The sequence below is a fragment of the Sylvia atricapilla genome, chromosome 20 (genome assembly GCF_009819655.1).
Source record: "Sylvia atricapilla isolate bSylAtr1 chromosome 20, bSylAtr1.pri, whole genome shotgun sequence".
NCBI classification, from domain to species: Eukaryota; Metazoa; Chordata; class Aves; order Passeriformes; family Sylviidae; genus Sylvia; species Sylvia atricapilla.
In genome coordinates, this window is record NC_089159.1 from 3790022 (window position 1) to 3814605 (window position 24584).

Consider the following 24584-nt stretch of genomic DNA (forward strand, 5'->3'; position numbering starts at 1 on the left):
CCTTCTGTTTCCATACACTTTTATAAAGACTTTATTTTCAAATTGTAACAATTCTTTTTATAATTTCTATTTATTTTTGGATTTGGATTATAAAAATTAAGCTATCACTTATTTCTTTTATATATTTCACTTAGGGATTTTTTCATTTTGTTTTTATTCACCAAACAGGTGACTCCCTCTCAGAGGATTCAACCCAAAAACCAACAGAGAAGGTTTTAATACCTAGCCAGGAGCAAGTTTTTGCTGAATGCTCTCAGAAGAGGATTTTGGGGTTGCTGGCAGCTATGTTACCACCTTTCAAATCAGTTAGTTCTTTTTACTTCCATCTGAGTAGTTTTCTAGGTGCACAAATAATGTGAATAAATTCATAGGAATTAAATGTGGGATATGTCCCATGTTGCTTACATGTTATGAAATGTGAATTAGAATGTCTTCTGACATTGACATCAGTGAGGAATGTAAGGGCTTCTTCCTGGGTCCAGGGAGAGGGAAGGGAATTTTAACGAATCTTTGAATTAGTGTCTTAACTGTTTAGCAGAGTTTAAACCTTCAGTTTAGCTTCACATGTCAGATCTCACTAATGGGCCAATAACCAAAGGAGAAATGTAGTTTCTCATTCCTTCTATCCCATTTGAAGGACCTTTAGAACAGAAGCTTTTGCATGTGCTGACTTTGACTAAAAATCTTGTTTTCTTTCCCTGCCTCACTGAGATTTTCCTCTCTCCACAGGGCTCCACAATGTCTCTGATCAACCTGGAACAAATACTTCCACTGATGTTTCATGTTGTAATCTCAAATGCTGGCCACCTGAATGAAACTTATCATTTAACCTTGGGACTCCTGGGCCAGTTAATCCTCAGGCTTATGCCTGCAGAAGTGGATGCTGCTGTGACTAAAATCCTTTCAGCCAAACATAATTTGTTTGTACCAGGAGATGGGTCTACAGTGCCAGAAGGATGGAAGACAACTCATCTTCTCTTCAGTTTGGGAGCTGTGTGTTTAGACAGGTGCTTTTACCTTAACCCAATTAGTTAATCTCTGCTGAACAGTAATTTTCTTTCATGTGCACCTCGTGCATAGAGGCTTTTTAATAGAAAGAGGCTTTTTAATTAAACCTGTACCCTGGTCATGGAAGGGGCTTAGCATTTGCAGCCTTTGTTGCAGTGGGAATCTTAATTTCCTTCCAGAAGAAGGCTGGCTGCTGAAGAGTGGCTAATTTCCTGTGCCTACCTTCACAGCATGTCATGGAGGAGGAAGTGAGGTTTGGAAACTACGAGGAAAACCAGAAATGCAGTCCTTTATTTTTTTGTGTGATAATAATTCTCTCACATTTTTACAAATCTCTTGTATAACTTGGGAAAGAAGGAGGGTGTGTCACATAACTATCACCAGTGCTGAGTTCTGGGTCTGGCCCTTCTATATGAGAGTATTTGAGAGATGGGGGGGGTTTATAGTAAAATTGCACTGGAAACAGCAGGGAGGGACAGATTTTGGAGATCCTTTGAGAAAGCTGTCAAGCATTCTGAGATTAATGTCATGCCTGTTAAATGTGACTTTTTTTTTATTGTAGCTGTGTTTTACAGGGAAGGTTCATAAACAAATAGAAAATATATTATATTTAAAGGCAGAATATTCAGAGCATAAGCTGAGGGAGAGGATTTTCTTAAAAACCAACTTTAGTGTAAGAGACCAGTCCCTGTAGGATATTTGTGTGATTCAGAGTGGTCATGTATATGGTAAATAAACCTCTTGGTGCCATGCAAGCAGAAACTTCTGAGTTCTAAACTAAAATTCAGAGTTAACAGTTAAAATTCACTGTCAACAGAGTTAACAGTGTTCAGGCACACTTTGATTTGAGACTGCAGACTCTCTCAGAAAACAGAATAGTGTTTATGCTCTGTAGAAAACAGCAGAATTCACGTCTCAGCTGGCATGAAAGCTTCAAGTATTTGGAAAAACATTTCTGTAATAATCTGAAAGCTGCAGCTGGGACAGATTACCAGTGATGTGCTGCCTTGAGGAAGAATAGCTGCAGGTGAGTGTGCAGTCAGCCCTCCTAATGCAGCCTGCTCTTGCTTTGCAGTCGTGTAGGGCTGGACTGGGCCAGCTCCATGGCAGACATCCTTCGGTCCCTGAACTCCTCTGCCCAGTGGCACGATGTCATTGCTGCTTTCACTGACCACTGCATCAAGCAGCTGCCCTTCCAGCTAAAGCACACCAACATCTTCACTTTGTTGGTGCTGGTTGGCTTTCCTGAGGTGAGTGCCTGTTGGTCTAAAGGAAACAAAATGGGTTAAAGCTTTAAAGCTTTAGGCATCTCTTTCTAAATACTACGGATTCCATCAGCTGGGGACAGCCTTTATAAACTCTGAAAATCTGGTATGTGTCAGAGTTCACATCTTTCCACTTATACACAATTAACATTGATCTAATGAAGAATAATGAGCTGGTTTTGCCTGGAATTTTTTTGGATGCTACTTATAATTGCCACAAGCAAACCAGCTTCATTTGTTTCAGTATCTAAAAGGACTTCTGTGCAAGCAAAACAATCCATTCTCCATCTTGATGTTCATAACTGATACATTGCCTATGTAACATTAAGTTGGTTGTTGTAGACGTTTCTTTTATAGACTCAAACTTCCATTTTCTAAAGATCAGCAAATACCAGGCATCACGCAGTGGTTCAGCTCAAAAATACAATAGCAAGAATGAGCAAATATAACCAACATAAGGCATGGCTGTGTATTTGTAACTAAGTGTTCCAAATCCTAACTGAGGTTCTGCTGCCGTTTCAGGTGCTGTGCATGGGCACTCGTTCTGTGTACATGGACAATGCCAATGAGCCCCACAATGTGATCATCCTGAAGCACTTCACTGAGAAAAACAGAGCAGTGGTTGTGGACATCAAAACCAGAAAGAGAAAAACAGGTTCTGTGGCATTTTTGTTTTATCAGGGAATCACAGAGTATTTCCTTACGGTTTGTTACAGATTCCCAAAAGCAATTGTTAACTAGAGCACTGTGCAGGGCTGCAGAGTTTGAATTCCAGTATTAGTAAGTTGTCTGATTTTCTGCTCATAGGTTACCAAATTCTGCTTGCAGGTCACTGCCAAATTGGGAAGTTCTGCAGTAATTGTTTCCATTATCTTTATTCAGAAAAGCATTTAGAAAACTGTTGAGACCATTCTGTTAATTGAGAATCTCAGAAATGGGCTTTGGATTAAGATGAAGCAGTTGTTTCTGTATCAAGATTTGTGTAGTGCTTCTGTCTTATCCATTACAAACCCGTGCTTAATGTTTTAGAACAATTGCTAATTTAAAAACAGTTTGGATATCCCTAAAATTTGAGACCAAGTGAAACATTTAATATATCACAAATCAGTTGGGTTTTTAGGAGCAAGGGCTTTTCTCTTTGTATGACCTAATATTGGGAAGTTAATAAAGCAAAGGTTGGCCTAAGATTTGACTACTGAAGTTGTGTAAAAGACATTTGGAAAAATCAATAGACTAAACTGCTTTCTGATATTGAAGGAAGATTTGAATATAAAAGCTTTTCTTTTTGTTTAACTGTTGACATTTTAAACAGTAAAATCAGCAGTATTTTTTCATCATATCAATTGCAGGTCAGAATTTTCCCCATTTTAATTGTAAAATACAGTATCTGCTGCTTTGCATCCTATACTGCTAATGTGCAAATATGTGCTATTGCCAGAAGTGACCTGGGGATTTTTAACTTGTACAAAAAAATGAAATACTTTGTTGACTATTCAGGGAATCTAATAATTCTAATATCTAATTCTAATATCTAATAAGAGATAATTTTTGTAAAATACCTTTATTAGAACATAATTGATGTAAGGATGTCTCAGCCTACTCATATCTACTAACAGATATTTTAGTATCTTTAAAACATTTTAATGTGAACCAATTGTGGTTTTCTCTCTTGTAGTGAAAGACTATCAGTTGATTCAGAAATGTGGGCAAGAGGGCAGTGATTCCCAGACCCAGCTGAGACAGTACCTGCAGCACTTTGTCCTCATCTCCACCCACCTCCTGCAGACCAGCATGGACAGCAGCTATGCTGAGGCAGTGGAAACAACTTGGGTCTTGTCACTTGCTCTAAAGGGGCTTTACAGAACCCTGAAGGTACCTGACACAGAATATGAGAGAGAAATAAAAATTCATGTTCTACTCTATGCTACAGGAACTTGGGTATTGACTGAGCACACTGGGGAATTACCACAAGGACATTTCTGTCACAGCTGGATCCCTTTGTTCCTGCTCTATAGGGGATTGAAAATGTTGCTGGGCTTTAAATAGCTTTTGTGAGTCTGAGCTGGAAGTTGTATTGCTTCTCCTCTGTGGGGGCCAACCATTCAGGAGAGCTCAGGAAGAAATTCCTAGAGATAACATTTTGTGAAGTGACGCTCACTTTTCTCACTCCTGAAGTATTTGAAGAGGAAATTTTTCTTTGTTTTCTCTCTTCTTTTTTTTAACTGTCAGTTACTACTCTGTGCATGTCATAGATGATACCCTTAAGGAATTTGAAGTGGGGATTTTTATCTTAGTGAAATGAAAGAAAAAGATTCCTGTGTAGTTCATCTGGCAGGAAATTCACCCAAGGCTGTGTGACAAGCACTGTGATGCATTGTTCCTTTTTTAGTTGCTTATTTGTGTGTGTGTGTCTGTGTGTGCAGATTCATGGCTTTAAGGAGATCCAGTCTGCCTTTCTTCAGTCTGGTTTACTCAAACTTCTGGTGAAGAAGTGTAGCAAAGGAACTGGCTTCAGTAAGACTTGGCTTCTCCGAGACTTGGAGGTAAGAAAAGTGCCATTTTGGAAATAGTCAGGCTTCACACAGTGGCATGAAAGGTTATGGCACTACACTGCCCTCCTGGGGGCTCAAGATTATTTCTAATTAGTATCTAAAAAAATGTTCACCTAACTGTGTCCCTGAATCTGCCTCCTTCTGCCCATCATAATCATGTGGATAATAGACTAAATTCTTTAAAGAAGGAGCTGATTTTCACTAATCCGATTTTATTTGGGAAAAAAATTTGCAGGATGAGACATTGCTCACCTACTCAGATTGTTTTATGGATTTTATTTAGACTGTTCTTGAAAGTTCCATTCTTCAATTTAGAAAACAATCTCAAAAGCACGACTTGCACAAGGTTTTGCTGCAGTGCAGGTGGGGAGATCAATGCACACGTGGGCATATGCTTTCACAGTAGCTGTTAATTGCTGGAAGAAAGGTGTGGTTCAGCTGTTAGTTATGTTTTATCTTAGGCAGGAGTTGTGTTAATTCATTTTTAGGACTATGATGAAGCCAAAGGGATGTTTTCAAAGGAGAAGGGTGTGTAGGGGCATCACAGAACCTATGCTCTGTTTTTGTCCTGGAATCTTCAAGTCTTTGATGTACTGAAATGGTTAAATAATTACTTTCTCAACTTCCTTTGCACTTTCAGCTAATCACTGAAGTTGTCTTTGCAGCAGCATGGAAGGTGTAGCTCATTAGTGAAGTGGAAAATGGTTTTGTTTCGTGTTTCGTTTTTTTTTTTTAAATATATATTTCAGGTGTGCTTCTTTGTAAAATACCATGTGTTAAGCACTGTCTAGGTCTGATAATGTTCCTCTAAGATGCTGATAGCAAATAAACTAATAATACCTACAGCTGTCACACCATATGCTACCTTTTTTTCTGTGTAGATTTTGTCAATAATGCTGTATTCCTCAAAGCAAGATATCAGTTCCCTGGCTGAACAGGAGGATACTGAACTGGAAGAGAGGGAACAAGATCAGGACGTGGAGCAGCCTGTGGTTGGTCCTGTTGACTTAGAGCAGAACAAACTTGATCCTCTGGAGGGCCTGGATGAAGCCACCAAAATATGTTTCTTGGTATTTAAATTAATTTACCTTCTTTTAGGTAAATGTGCATTTGCTAGTTGCATAAAACGTTTGGGAATTCATATGCTTGTTTTCCTTCTAAATTTATAGAGTATGGGCCTATGATTTCAATGCATCATTCTTTAAAGAAAATAAAAATGAGCTACAGTAAAGAATGCTACAAAATCATTACACAGTGTTTTGCTAAATTGCTTCTCATTATTATTAATCCAGATACTGAGTTCATTAATTCTCCACCTACAAAGTGGAAAATAATGCCTAGGTCATCCTTAAAGAAATTCAAGCTTTCTTTTCCCCCTCTGATATGTTTTGGGTTTTTTTTTTTTCATTTCTTTTTGCTCCTTGCTCAGATGACACACGATGCACTTAATGCCCCTCTCCACATCCTTCGAGCCATGTACGAGCTGCAGATGAAAAGAACAGATTCTTTTTTCCTGGAAGTTCAAAAGAGGTAAGTGAAAGTCTGGGTCCAGCAGAGAGACAGTGGTGAGGGAAAATCTAAAATCTTGGTGCTGAATAGGAATTCTTCCAAGGATAAGATTTGGTTTTCATGTGTGAAAAAGTAAGGAAATAAAACTCCTGCTAAGTTGTATTTATGGAAGCAAGTCACCACATTCTGAAACACATCACATGTTCTTTTCTATATGGTAGCTCCCATATGAAGATCCACTATGGCTCTCTGAATTCTGTGAACTCAGGAAGAGTCAAGAGCTCACATGTGGCTTCTGGTACACAAAGCATCTCACAGAGACACCATGTTCTCACAGAAATGAGTGATTTTGTAACATTTAAATCCTTTGGCTTGTTAGAACAGGAGAACAGTTAATGTGATAAAAATAGGCAGAGCTTAATCTTTCCAAAACAGAAGGTGGGAAGATTTAATTTGCATTTAACTGCCCTAATTGAGTCTGCATTACTTTGGAAACACATTTGTGTTCCAATTTTTGATTTCCTTTTGCCTCTGTTCAGGTTTGATGGGGATGTGATCACCACGGACGAGAGGATCCGGACGCTGGCTCAGAAGTGGCAGCCCAGCAAACGCCTGAGGCTGGAGGAGCAGAGTTCCAAGGCAGTGGATACAGATATGATCATCTTACCCTGTTTGGTATGGACACCCCTACAAAAAAGAATGAAAATAATGAATTTTGGAATTCAGTAGCCTCTGTTTAGCAACTTCAAACCTGAGAAAAGTTTTTTTATACATCCGAAATAATCTGTTATCAATGTTTCATGTCAAAATGAGTGAGCAGCTACAAGAAGCAAGTATTTCTTCCTTGTTATTCCTTCCTTAAGGAAGTGAAAGAACTTGATTCCTAGGTCAGGAGAACAAATTGTGAATGCAGGCTGTAATTTCCTCCCCTTACACAAGAGAGATTGTATCTCATTGCTGTAAGCTTATGCCATGCTACTGTTCTAGCAGATCATTGTTATCTTACAGTAAATTCATCAGAACAAGGAAGCAATGCATTTATCTTGTAAAGTAGACACTACACTTGCAAGCTTTAGGTTTTGCATTCAGTAGCAGGGTCCCACAGCTCTGCTTTATTTTGAGGGCTCACTCCTGGCTGTGTGGTGTCACCAGCACTGCTGTTTATCAGTTGCATAGCAAAGGGGAAGGAGCTTCCTGAAGCAGTTTCACATAATTATAAGGAAAAAAATAGGCCTTTCAACAGCTTGTACAGAGACTGTGAAATATCCACGCCTGGAAATTGTCCAAACTTAACTGGACAAAGCCCTGATTTTGAAGTTATCTCAGCCTTAAGTCAAATATGGACCAAGTAATCTCCAAAAGTCCCTCCTAACTTGCCTCATTTCAGGGCATTTGGTGGCTTTACCTGTGTAGGTGAGCTTCAGTTAACACTTCTGGTTAGAATTCTGACTGCTGTTTCCACAAAGGCATCAGTGTATAGTGAGGTGTGTAGACATAAACAGTTTCTCAGGAAACCTGTAGCTGTGTGAGAGATCCCACTCTTGTGGGATTTTCGGCAAATTCATTTGTAAATTCAACAGCAACATGAGGCAGTAAATTACTGACTGCCTACTTTCAAACCTGCACTTCTTTCCTTGCAGTCAAAGCCTGTCCTCTGTGATAAAGCAACAGAAGAAACCAATCCTGTTGCCCAGAAACTCATCACCAACACAGAGAGTGACCTGCAGCTCAGCTACGCCAAGCAGCGCCGCACCAAGAGCTCCATTCTCCTGCACAAGGAGCTGGACTCCAGGAGCAAAAAGGCTGTCAGGGACTACCTGTATCGTGTCAATGAGGCAATTGCAGTTCTCTATGCCAGGCATGTGCTGGCTTCCTTGTTAGCTGAGTGGCCTGATGATGTGGCAATAAATGAGGAGATCCTAGACCTCAGTGGCCCAGCCCATATGACATACATCCTGGACATGCTGATGCAGCTAGAGGAGAAGCAGCTGTGGGAAAAAGTAAGTGGATTGCCCTTAGGCATGTGAACAAAACCTTGTGCCCACGTGCCATGAGACTCTGACTAACAAAAATACTTGCAGTTCCTTTTTTCAACTAAATTGAAACTCCAAAATTTAAATTAGTTCTGAAAGAACAGTTGGAATCTGTCAGTGTCTTGATGTGCTGATCTTATTAACAGAAAATGGAAAAATTCACAGTGGAGAGAGAACTCTTTCAGTTATGAAAGAGAAATTGGTAAAATAGGCAGTCTGTTTTGAAAATAGACAATCTAGATGGTAATCTAGGGAAATTGGTAGAATAGGCAGTGCCTTTTAAAAGCTGCTTTTTCTTAGGTCTCAATGTGTATATTGTAATACCTGCTACTCCACTGATGAGCTGCTGGTGGAAGTGATCTTGGAATTACAATAGAATGTTGTAATGAAAGTGTCAGTTCAAGGCTTCGCAGCAGTCAAAGCAAATCAAGTGCTGGGAATCTTCAAAGAGGGAATGAAAAATAAAGCAGAAGGCATTGAGGTGCCACTGAACCAATACTGTGCACTCTTTTGGACTGCAGTGACTCCCTCATCTCGTTAAAAACCTAAAATAAGATGCAGTACAACTGGAAGAGGCCTAGAGAAGAATGGCATGGATTATTACAACCTATGGAATAACTTCAGTATGAGAAACCAACTGATTTTCTTCATTCTGGATCTTTCCCATGTGGGGCACTGAGGGAGAAGGAGTAATGGAAAAGTCTGTTCCTCTTTCTCTGTAGATTTAAAGCAGTAAATAGCATGCAGAAGTTAAGAGCAAGTATTATTCACTGGCCCTCCCAGTAAGAAAACAAAGGAGTGTCAGATTAAGGTAATAAGTGGCAGGTCCAAAACAAACCAAAAGAACAGGTTCTTGACACAGTTAGTCATGGAAATTGTTGCCCCAGGCTGTTTTTATGGGTTCAGAAAAGGGCAGGATGAGCTGATAGAATAAAATCTATTAAAGCATATTAAATGCAAAAGCCCAGCCTTTGTCTTAGGCTGTTCTGCAAGTGCCAGGCAAAGAGTGCATTCAGGGAACTGCTGCATGCTGCCTTTGGTTTTTAAACTTCTTTTCCCAAGAAATCAGGTTTTGGTTGATCTGGAGATGAACCTGCTGGCCTGAGCTGGTGTGTCACAGTTTCCAGGAGGAGTTAGGAGATGGCAGGTGAAGACATGGAATGAGTTGCTCTGACGACCTGAAAGGGCCTCAAGTAACAGGATTCCCCATTCACGGCTTTTATGCACTGTTATAAAAATAAGAAAAAAGGAGACTCAGGTGGTTCTAAATTATATTTAGTGTGTCCTGATAGATAAAAGGGCGTTTTTGGGTAGTTTTAAACACACTGGACTTGAATCTGCTGCTTTCAAAACTTCAGCTATCTAATTGGTACTTCATCATTTCTTCTTATGCACAGAGTTGCATTTTTTTTTCTTCTTTTTGAAGGCTGAAATACATGACATGTTCTATTCAAATCAAAACTTGTAGGTACAGAAGGTAAAGGTGCCTGTTTAGTATGTTAACAAAATTGTTTATCACACTTGATTACAGCTTTAGTTTCCTGTTAATTACTTTATAGATTAGCCCTAATTCTAGCAGTTGTGGGAAGAGACACAGCCAAAGTTTTTAGCAAGTAAAGAATGAAAGATCTAAAACAGAGGACAGAGAGAAATCTTTTGACATTTAGAGTGAAAAGGAGATGACATTGGTAGGCATCATTTGTGAATTTATCTTGTTTCTTGCTGGTGCCTTGATTCCCTCTTCCAAAATACTCCATGGCTGGACATGACTCCTGTCAGGCACATGCACATGCACAGCTGTAAATGTTCTTGTGACAGTAAATTGTTTTTACATGACTTTCCTCCCCCGCAGATTCTCCAGAAGGTGCTGCATGGCTGCAAGGAGAACATGCTGGGGACCATGGCCCTGACAGCCTGTCAGTTCATGGAGGAGCCAGGGATGGCAGTGCAGATGAGGGAATCTCAACATCCTTACAACAACAACACCAACTTTGAGGTAAGGCAGGCTTGGATTGCAGTGCAGGACATGAAGCTGAAATCACCCAGGGGTTGGAGCAAAAGCCTCTCCAAGTTCCACGTGGGTAACTGTGAGACTTCTGGGCCTGAAGTGCCTGTGAAGTTTGTTCAGTCTTGCTTGGAAAAGGCTGATGTCAGATAACTCAGACCTTGCCCTGCAAAGAAACGTGTTCAGTCAGGCACTTTAATGTAATTCTAATTCAATCATATGAAAAGTGCATAACTTACAGGGCTTTATTGTGCATGTATTTGAAGCAGATCAGATTTGTAAATGGTTTCAAGGCCTTAGTGATTAAATGTTTCTACCCTTTCTTCCAAAGATATGTTTCAGTTGGCCTGTTACTCCCTTGTGCTGTTAGATGAAAGTAGGAGTGGTGTCTTTTTTCTTGTATTTCTCATTTTAGACTCTTGCTCTGATACAAACAGTTTCTGATTTTCTTCTCTTGATACTGTTTGAAAGCATTTTTTCTGATATAGTTTAGTAAGTAATGATTGCCTCTGGGCAGTCTTGGGATTTTTTTTTATTTCCCTGCTGCTCTGACTCTTCTGATTTTTATTTCTAAAATGCATATAACCCCTTAGGTTCTGGCAGTGAAATCAATATCAGCAACAATTGCTGCTTTTGAAAAAGGAAAGCATTGCTGGCAATTCACTTTGCATGCTTAACAGCTAATGTGAACAATAGGCCATGCTTTACATTTATTAAATTAGCTCAGGGTAAAAATATCAAAGAGGTTTTTTACTCACAGAGATGCTGTAATATTTTTTTTATATCTCCCTTGTTTGCATGGTGAAGGTGAGGTGGGGTCTGGGCCGTGTGACAGGACACAAAGCTCCTGTGTTTATTCCTCAGGATAAAGTTCACATTCCTGGTGCTATCTACCTCTCCATCAAGTTTGACTCTCAGTGTAACACCGAGGAGGGCTGTGATGAGCTGCTCATGTCCAGCAGCAGTGATTTCCAGCAGGACAGGCACAGCTTCAGTGGCTCCCCTCAGAAATGGACTGACTTCGAGCTTCCAGGTGAATATGCACTGATTCAGGGTTCTACAGGGAACTCTGTAACTGAGAGAAACTCCTGATGAGTTAAACATGGATGTTCCTGAGATGTGTAGGAAAAAAGCCAATCCTTTCCTTGTCCCACTCTGTTTGCTCTGACGTGCTGCTCTTGCATTTGTTTCTGAAACGTGGCTTATCTGTTGTCGTGCTGTGACCTTTTCTTTCCACCCCTCAGTCAAAGCATGCACTCAGCTACTGGAAACAAATTTGATCTTGATTCTGTTCCAGCACAGTCCTTGTTCTGCACGATATTCACTTACATTGTTTATGCCTTGTCTTACTTTCCACAGGAAGCACATTTTTTAATTAAAAAAAAAAAAAAAAAAAAAAAAAAAGAAATAAAAAATATGCTTATCTTTGTTGTTGTGCTCTGCTGCTGCTCTGAGCAAAGAGACCCAGTGCCAGCGCCTTGGCTCCAGCTGGTGCCACAGAGCACAGCTGGAAAAATCCCAGGGCTTGACTGCCAGCTGCACTCTGGACTCTCTAAGCACATTTGTGAGAGCACAGTGAGGAACAAATACCAAGGAGCTGAGGGACTGCACAGTCCCCTGCTTCTGATTTTAAACTGCTTTAACCCACTGAGCATTGGAGTGCTGCAGGAAGCTCTTGACTTCAAGGACTGTCATCACCTGTAAAGAGATTTAGGAACTTTCTTAGCAAACCAGTTTGGGTTACAAGGTGCTGGGTTTGTGTTACAAGGTGCTAGTTAAAAGCAGATGTGTGTTCTGTAGAAATATTTTAGATTTTTGTGAACTTCTGTCTGTCTTCTTTTTCCTCCCTAAGAGTTGCTGAGCAGCTGAACTTCGAAGCCCATTGTTTAGAGCAGCCTTGGCTGTGAAACTCAAGTTTCACCTTGTGGAAGCTCATTTCCAACCAAGGCTGTCTGGATTGAGGCTCCTGATTCCAGCAGGTTTTAGCTGAAACCAGACATTTAACGGCTTCTGGGCTTTTCATTAGATTGAAGGGCTTTCTTCTATGAGTAGGACAGAACACTGTCTCCATTTCATGATTAAAAGGGGAAGTCTTTTATAGATATTTCCTTTTAAATCCTAAAAAATGTTTTCGAAGTTTTTCTTGTTCATGAAAGTTTGAAAGTTCTGCTTCCCAGTGAAATCCAGCCTGCTTGTCCCAGGGCTTTTCATGGGGCAGAAAGATACTTTAAGTGTTAACAGCTCTAGTAGTATAGAGCATAGTAGGTGAGAAGATATTTTGTGTAGTGTTGCAGCCAACTACCAGGATTTATCTCTGAAGGTGTAGTACCTTTTGAATGTTTTTTGCCACTTTTTGTAAAATAGTCAAATGTTTTATTTTCTTGTTCAAAAACCCTTCTATTTTTAAGTGATTAAGAGTTTTCTTCCTTAGAGTAGAAATGTTCAATTTAATTTTCTGACATGTAAAAATTTTACTTTCAAATATTTTAAACCTTTTGTCCCATGAATTTAAGTGTTGTAAAGAACTTGGCTGCCTCTATAGGGGCTCTTGTTTCATAAATTATAACTGATCCAGTAACACAATTGGAAAACTGAAGTTACATGTGCAGAATACGGAGTTTCTTTAATTTCCTCTATTTAGTTGTCAAAAATATAAGACATTATCCTTTCTATCCAGTATCTCTAGACAGGGAAAACCATTGTGGGTTTTGCTTCAGCCTCCTCTTTGTCACCTGTTCTTTGTGTTTCATTGTTACCAAAAACTAAAAGACCACCTCTCTTGAATGAAGACATACAGAATTAATTAATTTCAGACTTTCCATTTAAGTTGTATTTGAGATGGCAAAACTAACTCAGAAGATAATAATGTGAGCTTTATTCCCTCTCTGCACACAGGAGACACACTCTACTACAGATTTACTTCTGACATGAGCAACACTGAGTGGGGTTATAAGTTTACAGTGACAGCAGGTCATCTGGGAAGGTTTCAGACAGGTAAGAGATGCTCAGAATGTATTGAAAAAGGCATTTTTAGTCATTTTGCTGACCTTTGAGAGTCTTATGGTTATGCCTTTCCCTTGACTTATAATTTGCATTCAGTGTCTTAGAAATAACATGATCAGTTTTGTTCAAGTTGAAACTCAACTGATGTCTCTTGCTTCCTGTGACTTTGGGGTAGAAACACAAAATCTTCACAGAGACTTGGAAATTGCAATTATAATAATGTAATTTGCATCCAAAATCTCATTATATGATAGTAATTACTGAGTATTTAGTAAACACTCCAGGATGCCGTAATTGGAAACAGAAGTAATGGTAATAGCATTTTTCAAAAGTGGTTATCCATTAAAATAGGATGGTTCTGGGTCTAATTTTTACCATTAGAAGTTTTGTTAGTTTATTTAGAGTTTAAATATTTTTAATGAAATTGAGGGTGATGGATAATTTGCTATCAGCAAAACTCTACTGCATTTCATATAATAGGGAGGGCCTGTGTTTTGTTTGCCTTATTTGGGCAAAAAATTAATTTTGGATATGGTTCTTTCTAATGTTTATGTAAGTTATGCCTCAGAAAAGAATTGCCATGTCAGGACGTAATATAGAGTTATCTCAATTTTTTGTTTGGTATTTTAATTCCATATCTCTGGCTTGCAATACTTGGCGTATGGAGAAAACTGACTATACGAACAGAGCACGTCCCTACAAAACTGAACAGCTGTTTGAATTTTCTTTTTTTTTTTTTTTCCCCAGGCTTTGAAATTCTAAAGCAGATGCTGTCTGAGGAAAGGGTAATTCCTCACCTTCCACTGGCCAAAATCTGGGAGTGGCAGGTGGGAGTGGCGTGTCGCCAGACGGGGCACCAGCGCCTGAAGGCTATCCACCTGCTGCTGAAAATAGTGCAGCGCAGCAGCCAGGGGTGAGTGCACTGCCCCACACCCTGCCCCACACCCTGCCCCACTGGAAAAGGGCAAGGGAACAAAAAGGCACTGAACTGATGCTGTTTTGAAGCAAAAAAATCCCCTGTGATTTGAAGCGGGTGTTCTTAATTTCCCTGTCAGAAGCAATTTGCAGTGCTTTGATAGCAGAAATGTTTCACTCTGTTTTTTCCTGGCCTTTAAAGAAGTGCAATGAATTCAAATGTCATTGTAAAGAAAAAAAAATCGTCACAAAACAGGATAAAGGTAGATTTCAATTAGTTTTCTAGAAATTTATTCTCTTTGTATTCATTATACTGCAGAATTCAGGTAAGGATGAAATAATAACCTGGCGAAGTGATCTGTTTCTCTGTAAAGTAAATAGCTTTTAAATTATTATTTTTAGTTGTACCACTAAGCCTTTGAGTTTTAGAAGGGATATGTGTCCTTAAGCTTATGTATGTATGGCATGAATATTTCTAGATGCAAGAGCATTTAGCAAAGTGATTATTTTTTACTTTTAATTGTCACAAATGTATGGTCTTGTTCTCTTAAATTTGATTTGGTTTTGGTTCCCCCTCCCCATTCTCAGAAATAGGTATGGTGGTTACATTGCACCACAATTTCATTGAAATTTCTTTTTTTTCAGGGACTGTGACCTCACCTTATTGAAGCCACTTTGGCAGCTTTTCACCCATATGGAAAACAACTCTTGTCACGACACAGCCAAGCCTGGTATTCTCCTTCCTCTTCATCGAGCGCTGGCAGAACTCTTCTTTGTGACAGAAAACAGAGTTACTGTAAGCAGTTCCTGTATTTCTGTCCCTCCTTTCCTCAGTGCTGGGAATGACAGAGAATTCAGTGTAACACTAAATGCAGTTTTCCTTTATTCCTCAGAGCTACAGAAACATTAAGAACTTTCACTTACAGAGTATGGCAGCAAATTCTAATTAGAGAGAAATTCTGTTACCTTGTCCATCGTTAGACTTTAAGTAACAGTCCTGACTATTAAGGCCCTAAAGCCACTGTTTATTCTGAGAGGAATTTTGGTTTAATAATTAATTTAAAGGTATTTGCATGTGGTTTTCATTGAGTTGGTTTTGAACTTTAAATATGAACAGTGACATGAGCTTATTTCTGTGATCACAAACTCTGCTCTGGTCTGGGAGACTCTGGTGTGCAGTTCTGATACCTTTGGTTCTTGGGGACTGCTCTAATGCTCAGCACTTTAATTATAATTAGTAGAATATCACCTTTGGTAGAAACATTGGTGCTCATTGCACATTTTCTGGCCACAGGAGCTTGGATCTTTACAGGAGTATTTGCTTGCCTTAAGTACTGAAGATCATCTTCATCGCTGCACAGCACAGGTAGGATTGCTCAGCCCCAGGGCTGGGTGGGTGGGATCTTTGTGGCAGACACTGAATGCTTTCTCATTGCCCAGTGGAGTTTATAAAAGAGATATTAATGTACTTGGCCTTGACAGGCCTTTGAATGTTGTGAGTGAACTGTGCACAAATGCTTTTCTAGGATTTTGGGAAGAAATTCTTCCCATGAGGGTGGTAAGGCCCTGGCACAGCTGCCCAGAGCAGCTGTGGCTGCCCCCATCCCTGGAAATGTCCAAGGCCAGGTTGGATGGGGCTTGCAGCAATCTAGTCTGGTGGAAAGTGTCCCTGCCCATGGCAGGGAGTAGGATGAAATGATCTTTAAGGTCCCTCCCAACCCAAACCATTCCATAATTCCAGCTTTCTACTTCTGTTTAGTTTCATACGATTTCTTTACACTTTAGGCTTGAGGAGAATATTTGTGTGACTTTGTTTTTCCTTTTCTCTTCTAGGCCCTGAAAAACATTGCTGCTATCAGCCTTGCCATTAACTATCCAAACAAATCAACAAGTTTCTGGAATGTTTAATACTGGCTCAGGCCGGAGTGCATGGGATAGAGTAGTTTGTCCATAGGACATTGGAACAAACATCTGAACTCCTTTTAGGAGAAGTTCCTTCAGCTTCAGTGTATGAGCACTCTGCAGCCTTCCTTCCTTCCTTCCTTCCTTCCACCTTGATGTAGAATTTGTAAAAGTAACAGCGCACTTCAATGACAAAGCACATCCTCATGCGTCGCCTACAGTTATGTATGCACATATTGTAGCATGTTAGAGTAAACAGAACAATATTGTTTTTTATTCAGAGGAAGTAAAGGAAAGAAGGTAGCTGAAGTATGAGAATGGAAGGCCCCCCGTGTTTGTGTCATCTGCTCCTGAGGAAACTTGATCCATGAAACGTGTCAGCTGCAGAAAACACTGCTGATCTTGGGGTGGTGCCATTCAGCAGCATCTGTTGTTACATCTTCAGAGTGGGACAGGCAAACCAGAATCTGGTGGCTGCTGCAGCAATGGTCCACGCTTGAATCCTGTCATTTTTGCTTTGGAGGCTAGTTCCCAAGGAAAAGGATTTCAATTCTTAACTAAACTACAGGTTGTAAAACAAATCGTGGGTGATTTGCAAAGCAGTTGAAGGATTCCAGTTTCACAGTATCCTCGTGCAAGAGCTTTATGTTTCTCCCGTTCTTTGATTCATTCATCTGGGTCACCTGTTCTTACCTTGCTTTATCAGTCTTATTCCAAATAGCCCATTATTGTAGTGCAGAGAGCAAAGGCTGGCCTTCAGTCACAAGGCAGTGCTGATATGAAGACCTGAAGAACTTATACATTTCTCAAAAATCACATCTTTACAAGAAATTATGAAGCTTTTTTCCCCTTCAGTTATTTTGATATTAGTGGCTTAGGAGGTCCTTGGCAATGGTTGGGAACCTGGACTCCCAGCACTCAGGGTGGGGTTAATGATCAATCCACTCTTATCTTATAGAGCAATAACCACATTTCTCTTGGTGAACATGGAATGATTTGCAGGTGCTCTATGCTGAAATAAATTGGCTTTCTTCCTGCACAGCTACATTGGTTTTTCCCTTTCCAAAGAGTTAAAAAGAACACAGAAAGATTTGGGGGTGTATTTTGTGTACCACTGCAAAGTTTATAGAGCTGATCTTGTCAAATATAAATTCAGGTAGCTTTTAATGCTAATTATTTTCTTCTTCACTTCTTCACCCCAACACTGGAGAATGGAAAAAAAAAAAGGCAGCCAAAACCTTTGGTAGTGACTGAATGCAAGTTGTGTAAAGCAGTGACTCTGTCAGAAGGAAATATATTTATTGACCCTGCTTGTGCAAAATTTAAGTGGTGCCCAAATACCAGTGCACAGGAGCCCTGCTTTGGGGGGTGTCCTCTGAACTGATGGTCTTACCTGGGGCTGGAGCTTAAGGGTGGCCCAATCTCCCTCTGAGAGGGAATCATGCAGTAATGCATCCCTTGGATTTTTTTTTTTTATGGCCTCTAGTGCTATAGAGTTTTGTTTTGACTTCTGTTCAGCTAAGTGAGTGCACAGGGAGTGCTTGAATCAGAATGTGATTATTCTGCTTGAAAGACTTAAAACTGAAGATCAAGAAGCACCACGCTGAAGGAATGCAGTGGCTCTCTTAGCAAGTAAGAATGCCAGGATTCAGGAACAGAGTTGTGTTTGTGAAAGACTGAAAGGACACAGAGAGATGCTGCTCTGAAAACCCTCCTTGAGCACCCTGTGTTGATTTCCTCCCAGACATCAGGATGGGAAGGGAATTACCAAGATTGTGGTGTACCTTTAATGCACGGATCACTCTGTTCCCACATCCCCACAAGGTGTTTGGGTTTGCAGCCTCCCTGCAGGGCTGTCAGAGATCCCTGCGGAACCAACTGCTTCACACCTTGTAACTGTTTGAAGAGATTCTGGGCACTGGGAGCTGCTCCACCAAAAGATGTTCCTAAACTGATGTTAGGGAGTCGTGGCTGGGGCAGGTGAGCACTTGGAAATCACTTCTCTGGAGCAGTAGGACTTGCTCTTCACTGCCTCCATGGGCATCCATGGCTGAGGAATCACGGATATGCAATGGGCTGCTGAGCTGTGCAGTCAAAGAAGGCTTTTTCTTTTTTCACATCAGGGATGAAGACTGTAAATAAACCATTCATAGAACCTGTCACAGCTCTGTCATAGTCACGGTTTTTTTGGTTTTTCTTCTGTTGGACTGTCCTTTTGCTTTCTGGATGAAGACATGAGGCTGCAAGGATGACACAGGAGTGGCCAGAATTCCTTGCTAGGCATTACCACTCAACTTACTCTACCAGCAGTGACTGGCCTCATGAGTCAGTCGTCTTGCCCTGAAGGAACTGTCTAGGAACAGTGTCCACTAAATATAATTTCTACCCACTAGATGGAACTGAAGGACTGTGACCTGAGTTGACACTGAATCTGTTGCTGCCTTATAACTCAAATCATTAATTACGGATTTTTTAACAGACAAAAAACACTGATTTTTTTTTTTTCTTCTGGTAGCTCTAAAGAAAGACGAATAGAATACCAATAATGAATATTCATGATCAATTACATTTTGAAAATTATGCAGAAGTTCCAAGTGGATGTGAATGATGCTATTGAATTGTATAAAACTGTCTGGAAAACAGGTATGCTGAAAAAAAATGTGCCTAATATAAGAAAAACTAAAAAAGTTGTCCTGCCTGAATCACCTATGATGTGTTTAAAACAAACCATATTGTTCCTAATGATACATTTGACTTGCTTTCATTAAACACTTAAAAACGAGAGTTTTATAATTTCTTTTCTTACGGGTTTACTACTTTGCAATTTTTATCAGTTGTTTAAAATATATCAGACCTTTAGATTTATTCCAGTTCAGTTCAACATGTAAAAAGAAAGCTACAGATGTGGGTAAAATATGCAAATGAAGAGAAATATATTGTAAAAATTCTATAAAATCAAAAAAAGTACAACACTGTGTCTGTTTTTTGTTTGTTTGTCTCCTCTCCTCACTGAGTGTTTAATGCTGGAGTTTGCAGTGAGATCCAGGGTTTTTCTTAGGACTCCTCATTTTCCATGCCTGTAAGCAAACCTGCTTGTCCTCATGTGGTTGGTAAATATCTGATATTACATCAAGCTATGCAGGAACCAGACTTCTGGAGTCATCTCTGAATTCCAGCCCTGCTGTTTACATTCCAGTGGCCTTGCCCTAAAAATTCAGTTTTCCCATAGATATCCATTGTTTTCAGTGCCTGTGTATATTTACTTTGAGACCTGGAACACACATCTGGAGGACCCAGATGTCTCCTGTAAAGCTGAGATTTGTCTTGATAGGTGTTGATTCTAATCAGTGATGTTTATCAGCAGAGGTGCTGGTGCCTACCTGGTCCAGTGGGTTTAATTGAAAAGGTTGTTTGCCTTGGGTTTGGCTCGAGGAAAGGGCTGTGTCAAACTCAACATCTTCCTGTATTTGCCTAAAGCTGCAAGTTGTTTCCTTGGAGAATGGTCTAATTAGGCAATTTATTAAACACAAATAAATAATAGGATTGTGAGGCTGTGGGAGAGCGAGGACTGTTCCCTGAGGTTTGAGTTTTCAGCTGATAAACCTGAAAAAATTCAGTGTAATTGCTCTGAAAGGTAGTGTGGTGCCAGGCACTGGAATGTAACAGGGCACATCCACAGCACTTCAGATCTGCTTTTCAGGTCAAGTTCATTAAGACTGTCTTTCTTCCAAGAGATCAAAAGTGGGCTGCAGGTTGGATTAGAGATGCGTGACTTCTAAAAAAAATCTACTTTTAGGAGAAGGCTGAGCTGTGTTTAAAACAGAACTGGTCCAATCAATCCCTGTGTTTTCACAGCCCAGCTCAGGTCTGGTGTTTCCAGTGGGTTTTGTACCTTCACAAACATGAGGGCAGCACCTGCCTGTTTATACCATTTTAAACCTGGAACTGACTGCAACTCCCTGGAATACCCTGCTGTAAAATCTGGGCACCCTGGGGCAGAAAAAGGCCCAATAATCTGATTTAATCCTTCCCCTTTTCAATGGTGAATCCCCCTGAAGCGGATTGTGCTGGGTCTGCTGGAGACAAACACCATTCCTCTTTTTAGGGCACAAAACCAAAACCATGGGGGCCTTGAAGAGCATGAGCTGGCCTTTAGGGAAAGCTCTAAAATGTTGGAAAACACATCAGTATATGTAAAGAGGTTGGTTTTCAGCACTGGACCAGGAGTGCAGGCTGGATAATAACTGGAACAAAGAATGTCTGTTGGTAACGGCCTGGAAAAACAGGAACTGTGCTGGGTTTTGTAGGGGGAAATTGAAGTCTGGCCCACCTCACCTCTGCATTTAAAGCAGTCAACTCTGATTCAAGTGAATAAGAGAGAAATCCACTGTGAATAAGAAAGGGGTGAAGGAAGTGAGATTAAAGCTTATTCTTTCCATGACGGTCAGGTCTAATATAATCAGGCCTATTCTGCAGTAAAATCTTTCCTGATTTTTGCCTAAGAAAGAACAGATCATAAAAAGCTGGTACCCAGCTCCAGACCACAGTGGGCCTCACATGTGGGTATGCAGGAATAAACACTTGAAAAAGAAACCCCAGACTCTTTTTTTTCCTCCAACTGGAATATCCACAAGCATTCCTGGTAAATGGATGGAAATCTTGGGCAGTTTTGTAGTGGTTCTTGGCATTTAGAAATTCCCCTTCCTTGAATATAAAAAGAATCAATATTTGGATTTAGGGAGCATGGGAAAAGGGGGAGAAGAGAGAACAGATCTGTGTCAAAGACGGGGTCTTCCCTTACAAGTGCTAAGCAGTTGGCTGGGGAGTTTTTCCTACTAATCCTTTTCTGACAACACCAATGAATCTTCTTTCAGCTGGTTTCTTCCTTCCATTCCCCACTCTGCTGTCTGACTTTCCATAATCTTACTGCATAAATCTTATTGCATTTTGGAAGTTTTTTTTCTTAACATTTGCAGTGCAAATAACAAATATTTAAACTTGGCATTGCATGGAAAAAGTCAGGTTTATGAAACCTAAGGGAATGTGAATTGAAGTGCCTGCAAATGTTAGTCAGTGGTAGGTTGTCTTACAGGCTCATTTCCAGAACACTTTGTTGGCATTTCCTCACATCATTGGATCATCACATCCAGTAGATGTTGGTAGGGCCACACTAAATTCTTGTCATGGTTTGGAAAGACAGGTGTCTGCTAAGGAAGGCAGATGCCTCCCTTGAAGATGTAAATCCCCTCCCTCCAAATTATTATAATTCTGAAATTAAGCGGCTCTCAGGCAAAGAGATGAGATTATGAATAACAGTTCTTTACTAGGAAAATTAAAATAAAAATGTAGTAGTAAAAAAAATAGTAAACAAAAATAAAATACTGAAAAAGTCAGAATACAACCTGACCCCCAGCTGGTCAGGGTGTTGGTGTCAGTCCAGTCCAGTCCTCCTGCAGTGACAGATGTGGTTCTGTTGGAGCAGAGATGATCCTGGAGAAGGGTCAGTTTTCCTCTGAAGCTCCAGTGGTGCTGAGATGGGTCTGGTCTCCCTCTGGGAATCCAGTGCACACAGGCTGTGCTGGTGTTCTGAATCCCAGGGCTGATCCAGGTGGGAATGCTGGGCTCCTCCCCCTGGGTGGAGCCTCTCCCAGTGGGATGCTGGAATTGTCTGAGCCCTGCAGTGAGCCTGGCTGGCCCATGAACAGCAGATACCCTGCAGGGAGGATGGGTGGTGGAGGAGATAAAGAGCCCTGCCTCAGCTGGTTTAACAGCTGGTAATAGAATACACACTGCTGGTTACATCTTGCATTTCTAGCTCTATAATGAGCCCCTTACACTGGCACAGGGTGCCCAGAGCAGCTGTGGCTGCCCCATCCCTGGAGGTGTCCAAGGCCAGGCTGGACAAGGCCTGGAGCAATCTGGGATAGTGGAAGGTGTCCCTGCCCATGGCAGGGGTGGAATGAGATGGACATTAAGGTCCTTTCCAATCCTATTCCATGATTCTCTGATCTTTTTTACACACCTTTATGTTGTGGGCTGGACCTCAGTTCTCACCTCACCGCCTTTCAGACACTCAAAGGTTTTAACTTCCTCATCCACATAACATTTCTAAGAAACAACAAAACACCTGAGGAATCACAGGAAATGCTTCCCCTTAGGATTTTATACTTTTTAATCAACAAAAGCATCCTGTGCAGATTTCCCTCTCCAATAAGTCATCTGTGATAAGACTTCAATGTGCGTATGTAGGTAGACATTTACTGGGCCTTCAGTTCATCACTGCTTTTATCTTGGATCAAGTTAAATATGGAATTAAGGTGTAATCTTAAGCACATCTAGTTCAGCTTTTAAAGGTAGGCTTTAAATTGGGTTTGTTGCCTTGGAGCCTAAACAGACCGTGCTGTTGATGGGAAGTGCGCAAATCGTGTGGCTTTCCCTCGCATCCAGCAGAATCTGCAAAGGCAGAAAACAAAAAGATGAATTCTTGAGTCAGGAGAAGTGTTGAGTCAGGAGACCTTTAGTCTCATCATTTTGCTTGAGAATAAATCATGTCTGCGTTCCTTACCCTTCTCCTCTACATCAACCACCCACAGAAAGCTCATTCATCAAAAATGTCAATGGTTTCCCAGAAATCTCCCCACTCACACCTTGAGGTTTTTATCCCTCTGAGCAGCAGGTTGGGCTCTTTTCTCCCCACCATTGGTTGGGTTTGGGTTTTTTTGAGGGGGAGAGTGAAGGGGGAATTGTTTGTTTGCTTGTTTTGGTTTCTGGTTTGTTCCTTCCTACTGTGACTGTTAATATTTAAAAAGAACATTTCATCATCTGTGGGGTCAGTATTGGATGCACTGCTTAATTTTAAACTACATCATTTTTTCCCCCCTCTCAATTGCCAGTTTCAAAATACCCCGTGATGTGTTTGACCTTCTGCCACCTTATTTTTCTGCAGAAGATGGTTCAGCCCCTTCAGAGGTGATGGCATCTGGGGGATGTGCTCAGTGCTTGCTGCTCTGGCTCCTGCCTTTTCCTTAGGTCGAGGAAGGCAATCCTATGGGGGCAAGACCTGGAAATAGTTGTTTTATTTACCAGGAAACCAAAGCCTCTCTGACAGTAAAGCAAGTCTCTTCTCACTTTTGCACTAATAATGCTTAGCACCAGCAGAGCTTGTCCTTAATTAAGCCAGCTTGTCCTTAATTAATTGAGGGGGGACATCCATGGATGAGGAGGGTGACCTGATGTCCAGGAGGTCCCAGTGCCTGTCCCCTGTGCTTGTGTTTGCCATATACTGTAGGAATTCCTCTGCTCCACGAGACTTCCTCACAGCCAAAACCAGTGTTAGAAAGATCTCTCCAGATCTTTCCCCAAATCCCTCCAGATCCCTCCAGTTGCCTCCAGAAAGATCCCTGGACCAGCCTCAGTGCCAATTGAAAACAGGGATGGGAACAATTGAATAAGACTGAAAAATAACTTTAATAAATAGCCTGAGCCAAAAAAGACCATAAGCCAAACACACCATGGGGCAACCTCAAAAGACTCAACAATGGGGCAAACACAATATACAGACTCAATCCTGGGTAGCACGAGCCAATGAACATTGACATTTCCTTATATGTAAAACGTTGTTAACCAATCCTAGACAAGAACTCGGAACACAACCGTATATGGTGCTACTTCATTAACATAGCTATACCCACAATCCCATTCTTCTCTCCACAAGAAGATATTTCCCTTCCGAGCATCTCGTTTCCCATGGCCTTAGATTGATGCCGACTTCATTGCCAACATTATTGCCAAGGCCAACTCACTGTCAGTCCCAGCCACTCCAGCTCCCACATTAAATCACGTTTCCTCCCCTGCTCCTTGCCTCAAGCACACCCTGAGCCCTCGCCAGGCAGCTGAGAATGGAGCTTTGCCAACTGGGACCAGCGTGTCCCGGCTGGGAGAGCCCATTCCACACAGCCACGGGCACAGCCACGGGCACAGTCACAGTCACAGCCACAGGCACAGTCACAGTCACAGCCACAGCCACAGCCACAGCTACAATCACAGCCATGGCCATGGCCAAAATCATGGCCATGGCCAAAATCACAGCCACAGCTACAATCACAGCCACGGGCACAGTCACAGCCATGGACACAGTCACAGCCACAATCACAGCCACGGCTACAGCCACGGGCACGGCCACAGCCACAGGCTCAGTCACAGCCACGGCCACAGCTACAGCCACAGCCACAATCACAGTCATGGCCATGGCCAAAATCACAGCCATGGCCACAGCCACAGTCACAGCCACAGCTGCAGCCACTCAGCCCCAGCACTGCCCGCAGGGAGCGGAGCCTGGCCAGGCTGTGTGGGCCAGGGCAGCTGCAGATGTACCAACTTCCCCAGCTGAAAG

General features: G+C 41.2%; 1 protein-coding gene across 1 annotated transcript in view; it reads left to right on the plus strand.

The window, feature by feature from the left end:
* The window catches only part of ZZEF1 (zinc finger ZZ-type and EF-hand domain containing 1), a 56952-nt gene extending 37790 nt beyond the window's left edge, over positions 1–19162 (plus strand). The window contains exons 39-55 of the mRNA XM_066333180.1: positions 169–305; positions 730–1007; positions 2084–2258; positions 2796–2928; positions 3949–4145; positions 4697–4816; positions 5707–5895; positions 6255–6355; positions 6874–7009; positions 7975–8334; positions 10220–10363; positions 11237–11405; positions 13268–13366; positions 14123–14288; positions 14936–15086; positions 15585–15656; positions 16124–19162. Coding sequence (XP_066189277.1) covers positions 169–305; positions 730–1007; positions 2084–2258; positions 2796–2928; positions 3949–4145; positions 4697–4816; positions 5707–5895; positions 6255–6355; positions 6874–7009; positions 7975–8334; positions 10220–10363; positions 11237–11405; positions 13268–13366; positions 14123–14288; positions 14936–15086; positions 15585–15656; positions 16124–16198 — 2702 coding nt within the window. The 3' untranslated portion in view covers positions 16199–19162. The remainder of the gene's footprint in view (positions 1–168; positions 306–729; positions 1008–2083; positions 2259–2795; positions 2929–3948; positions 4146–4696; positions 4817–5706; positions 5896–6254; positions 6356–6873; positions 7010–7974; positions 8335–10219; positions 10364–11236; positions 11406–13267; positions 13367–14122; positions 14289–14935; positions 15087–15584; positions 15657–16123) is intronic.
* Positions 19163–24584: the final 5422 nt, after the last annotated feature.